At 38.5% G+C, this 5860-nt stretch overlaps 1 protein-coding gene across 2 annotated transcripts in view; it reads right to left on the bottom strand.

Annotated features, from left to right (window-relative positions):
• LOC118404727 overlaps positions 1-1900 on the bottom strand; it is an 11137-nt gene extending 9237 nt beyond the window's left edge. For both annotated transcript variants that reach the window (XM_035803999.1, XM_035804000.1), the window contains exons 1-2: positions 1458-1900; positions 741-862 (exon numbers count right to left, since the gene is read on the bottom strand). In XM_035803999.1, coding sequence (XP_035659892.1) covers positions 741-862; positions 1458-1576 — 241 coding nt within the window. In that variant the 5' untranslated portion in view covers positions 1577-1900. The remainder of the gene's footprint in view (positions 1-740; positions 863-1457) is intronic.
• Positions 1901-5860: the final 3960 nt, after the last annotated feature.

Genomic DNA, 5860 nt, shown 5'->3' with positions numbered 1-5860 from the left:
CGATCACTTCGTGTCACTGACGAAGGATAGTGGATTCTATCCGAAACGTCTGACCGTTTCAAACCATATCCAGTTGCTTGAGTAACTATTTTTGGCATATCTTATTACCTGGATGTCTAACCTATATATCGAAGTATAACAAGTTACTCCTGGCATTGATACTCCCATACAGAGCCTTGGCCATGGCCTGTACATTATTCTTTGGAAGTTGTTGTTAGACCAGGTCGAGGTTTCTACTTTTTTCATTCTTTTGAAGCCATGGTAATTTACATATAGAAGACACCTTATATTTCATTTATGTCATACCCACCCCAAAAAAAAACACGTTTTAATGTTAAAAAGGTGCCAGAAGTCAAGAAAATTTGGCATCCTCAACCAAAAATTGTTGCAGAAGAAATTCCATTGTCCTACTAACCACAGGACTTCCCCTCACGAAACAACCATAGTAACGTACATAACATCTATCCTTCTGTCGGGAGTTGGTGATTCACTTCAAATCACCCGGATGGAGGCCTGGCAAACCTCTGTCTCGTATCAGTCACATGGTGATTTACATCATTCACCCAGACGGGTGTGTCACCCCGTAAGGGGCGGTATAACCAGTCGTGTGCGAAAATGTACAGGGTTAGCCCTTGACAATAGCCTACGGCTAGTTGGGCAGCCCTGGCTGTTTGTTAACAGCTGAACAAATAAATAAAAAATAATAAAATACATAACATCTAAGGAGAAGTTTTCCTTACGCCTTTTCGCCCTCCTGATCTCCTTGGGGAGGTTGTCCTTGCTGATGTCCATGATGATGTCACCCGGACAGTCGTTCCCTTCCCCCTCATGGAGGATCGCAGGCGCAGAGTCCCACTTCTTCCTGTAAACGAAGAAAAAGAGCAGTCTACTAAAGGAGTACTAAAGGTAATCATATACATGTACCGTGCCCTTCTTTTAACATGAGGTGTCAAAAAAGGAACTCAAGAAATGTTGGGTAAGGGCAAGCTATACATTCAAATAAAATGGTTCTTACCAGGTTTTGTACACATGCAATTTTCATACTAATACAAGGACTGGTTATAATCCATCTAAAACTTTAAAAGTCATCCTGTTCAAAAAGTTAACAAGGTACAAAAGAACAGACCAACAAACTAAAGGACTTCTGATGTTGAGGTGAAAATACTGTAAATGCAGAAATGTTTGCGGTGGTTTTATGTTTGTGGTTTTCGCGGTGGCCACTTCACGGCAAACTTAAAACCACCATGAACATTCTTTCTATTATAATTTTTTACTACAGTCTATGGCACTTAGCAGCTGTAAACTTAAAACCACAGTGAACACTCCTATTTCCCGTTACTGCAAAAGTAAATCCCCGCGAACTTAAATACATTTACAGTAGTACACCTATGGCATATCTTTTTTTAAAATCGTAAGATAAAATGCCTCTGCTCTGAGGTGTCGCCAAAAACACGTACTTGGCCTTTGCACTTGCTGCATCCCTGATCTCCATCAGTCTGAACTGTCCCCCGCTGCAGAACACGTACTCCCCACAAGGGGGAGCTTCTGCCTGGTCTGGTTCCACTGTGGCCATCATCCTGTCAGCTGTTTCCTAAAACTGCAAAATAACAACTTTTTTTAAACCCACATCTAGATATTATATGTATTTGCCTCATGATGAAAAAGTAGGTTTCTTTGAGAGCCGTAGGCAACAAAGAACCATCCTTCCTCCCCCGAATACTTGGAGGAATTTCATAGGTTTGTACCTTCTCTTCTGTCAGAATATTCAAAGACCCAAAACTTGCTTGCCTTTAATCTAAAACGTCCCAAAATAAACTTTTAAATCCTTTAACATTATAAGGCTATGCTGATTTCATTATATTGATGACATCTGTGCACGCAACAATTTTAAGGAGTTTTCAAAGAAAAAAAGTTTTCAACCAAACTATAAATCATTCAAAGCAGCTGCAAAATGCAAAATTATCGTAAATCCTACACTGACGTCACAGAATGTCAACATTAATTGAAAGGTCAAAGAAGAAGATGTGAAAGAATATGAAGAATACATTGTTTGGTATACCATACTCTGTGTGCTATATCATTGTAGAACCTTTCTGACCACTTGCATTTCATAGTAAGGCCACACCAATTTAACTTCTTGGTTCACGGATTTTTTCATAAAAAATATGGAGCGAGAGGGCGAAATAAAAATAAAAATAAAAATTGTAAAATGGTTGGGGTAAAGGTAACGGCTAATCAAAAACATAAAGAAAAAAAGTACAAAAACACTATTTTTGTACAGTAACAGCACCTGTACCCACACTTTAAGGAGCTTATAATATAAAGGCCAATTTGCTACACCAGAAAGTTGGTGAATGGTTTCATTAATGGTGAAAATTTGCTGAGTGGCAATTCTTATTTTTATTTTTTTCCCCCAAAAATAGGAGCGAGCGAATCCGTGAACCAAGAAATTAAATCGGTGTGGCCTAATGATGGCATTTTTTTTGCTTAACTTTTTTTATCCCATGGTCACATCAGTTTTGGGTTCCCCTGAGGATGTTATCCATATAATCAAATCAACATGGCCTTATTTTATGGAAGAAAAAAGTCCATGGGCCCAGCCCCCATCGAGCCCCCACTGTGTCAGGCAGGGAGGTCAGGCTGACTTGTGGCGGGAAACTTTTGCAAAGTAAACACATAGGGGTGTCCCCAGATGGTACTCTCCAAGCAGAGGTTTGGCTTCGGCTGTGATTTTTGTGATTTCAGGCGTTTTTGGTGGGCTTTTTATGTTGTCCCGTATTCAACATGTCCACCGGGCAAAAGAAAATCGAACAAAAATATAGAAATCCCAACAAAACGCCTAAAAACACGTCAACAAAAAAAATACTAACGTTAGTACTCGGAGCCCAACCTCTGCTTGGTTGAATGCCAGACCAGGGCACACACTGGCCAGCTCCTCGGCTCCAGTGCCAACGATCCCCCGAGGAAAATGTTATAACAGACCCTGAGCGGGCACACCATTCCCGAGGGCGGGACATGTCCATCCCCTAGCCGAGGAGTTATAGCGGAAGGGTTCGGTGTCACCTCGAACGGGATCTGGCATACGCACACTCACGTTTCCTTGTACACATTTACAAACTAGTTACAAATTATGCATGAACTGGTATAACAGCAAACTACAAAGCTCCCAGATACTTGGGGAAAATCGTACAACGATGAGAGCAAGGACTGGAAGGTCAGTTTTAGAGTATGTGTAAAGACTGACCTTGATTTTCAAAACTTGACAACATTTCCAGAAATCATCCTCAGCCTACTACAACCGAAAGTTTGGACACAGCACATAATATTCACTTACCTCCTTCAATTTGAAGAACAAGAAGCAAAATTCTGTGGCAAGCTTGAAGAGTAAACGGGATAAGTTGAATCGCACGACCTCTTCCAGTGACAGTTCTGCTGAAAGTGCGGCATGTAGGGAGACTCGCGCGGTTTTGTGGTCGGAGTTCCCGCCAAACCGCTTCACATGAAATCAATCCGCCGAAAAACCTCTAAGTAGAAAGTTTGACAGGACAATTACGGTTTTCAACTAAAATTCTTATTTCCAATGAACGCTATCTGTATAAATTCTAGTTAATCATGTGTTTTTACCGTTGTTGAAAAGTTTTGAACTGGAAGAAAGTAGTGCGCCAGGGGCGGTACCGGATGTACAGGAGTGAAGCGGTTTACCCACTTGGGACGTCCCGTAACAAATGAGAACCAGACGCGCTAGAATCTGGCGGGAAAGTACGACCCACAAGCGCCTGTAAAAACAATCCACGGAAACGAATTTATGAGGCTTCTTTCTCGACAAGACGTCTAGTAAGTCTTTGCATTCACTCACTTGAGCCATCTATAACTTTAGTGCAAATTCTTGCCATTAAAAGTGTTGAAAAGGGGCAGTTATTAATTTCTATTACTACTAATAGTACAGAGAGAGAGAGAGAATAGTACTATGTACATAACGTTATATCATGTAATGTGTACATTACTAACGTTACTATAAGCATATATTGTATATACTCTTCTTCTTCTTCTCTAGTATGTATAAGCAAGGGGTATAAGTCAGCTGGTTCTAAAGTTTAACTTGATGAGTTTGACTTCTTTTTCTGAAACGGGATCTGGAAGACGAAGGATCACAGACACTTTTTATGTGATATTAATGTTTTAATAACATAGCCCGTAAGCTACGTTTGGTTTCTGTCTCAAAGTTTTACATAAGAAAAGTTTTGTTTTGCTTTTCTGGCGACACAATGGTCATATTGTCTCAGTGTTTATCACATCTGCTTTGTTCATGATAGAAACCAAGCCGGACAGAAATGTGTGAAATAGCGTTGTGCATCATCATGAAAGTAAAGTGAGAATAGTTCCGTTTGTTATGCGTAACAGCCACATTGTAATGTACATCACATGTCTGGCATGTCTGTTTGCGCTAAATTACGGTATTGTTACCTTCGCCAAGACGCTTATGTTTTCATATGTATGTATGTAAACGTTATGTGCGTGGAGACATGTGTATGTATGTGTGTGTGTGTGTGTGTGTGTGTGTGTGTGTGTGTGTGTGTGTGGAGATATGTGTGTTTTTTGCATGATCACTTTTTGTTGTAAGCATAACTCGAGAAGTTGTGGATGGATTTTTATGATATTTGGTTTGGTTTTTCAAAGAAAAAAAGTAGAAAATACCACAAGAAATATACACCTTCAAACATTTTATTAGCATGGTCCAAAACAGATAGACTTTTAACATCTCCAGCTCTTGATTTTTAACAAACTAATGTTGTAAAATAAAAAATCAACCTACTTAGTACATGAAATACTATTACCTCAACCAAAGACAATGTTATACATGTACTAGTATTATGTCTTTCCCTCAACATTTGTAATAAGAGTTAAATTGTTACAAATATTACACAGAATTGTCCCATATTAAAACTATTCTTCAACTAATCTCAAGCAACATGGATGAAGGATAGACATCAAAGTAGCAAGATATTTGAGATTTGAAAACAGACATTTCAGTCAGTGTCGAAAGGAGTGTAAGCTGTCTGAAATGTCTGTTTACAAATCTGTTCAGTTAGTTGTTGGAGTATCTGTTACCTTGCGAATCTCAAGAAAGTGTATAGTTAACCATTTAGTAGGTCACTTTCAAACTGTTACCACAAGTAAACCTACAGTTATTTTATGACACCATATTTCAAAGCAGTGTGGCATAAAATCAGTATGACAATAAGTCTTCCTTGGTAATGTTATGGTATACAATAATCATTAGTATGACAAATGTTGTGCTAAACTGTAGAGAATAACACTTTTGCCAGTTTTTGGAGATTGCAAAACATCTGATATAATGACTTCATCATGATATAATATACAATGGCCTCCAATCCTTGCAATACATTTAATATTCTTAACAAACATCTTTCATAACAGACTCTGTCAGTCTTTCTATACTGTATCTTTCTCTCCCATGTTCATATTGCAAAAGTTCAAACTGTAAACAAAACTGTGACTGTGTTTGTAATTTGTTAGCAGACTGTAAACATATACATGTCAAAGAGCAAAGTGCCTATGTTTTATCATAACTCATAGAACATACATTGTGAAAAAACAGGTAAAACATGTGGATTATTTTATGAATTTCATTCCATATAATTCCCTAGCTGTCTTTTCATAAAGATTAAGGTGTACAATGTACATGCACATGTATACTTTTGTTCCTCACTAACTCAATGAAGTAGAAAAACTACTGTGAAACTTTTGTGGTCGTCTTTCTTGTGCTGAGACATCTCCACCATGAATTAATGACATCACAAATATGCATTTCACTACTGTACACAAAAATATGAATCAA

The sequence above is a fragment of the Branchiostoma floridae genome, chromosome 17 (genome assembly GCF_000003815.2).
Source record: "Branchiostoma floridae strain S238N-H82 chromosome 17, Bfl_VNyyK, whole genome shotgun sequence".
Classification (NCBI taxonomy): domain Eukaryota; kingdom Metazoa; phylum Chordata; class Leptocardii; order Amphioxiformes; family Branchiostomatidae; genus Branchiostoma; species Branchiostoma floridae.
Note: the sequence above shows the minus strand (reverse complement) of the source record. Positions and strands in the feature narration are given on the sequence as shown.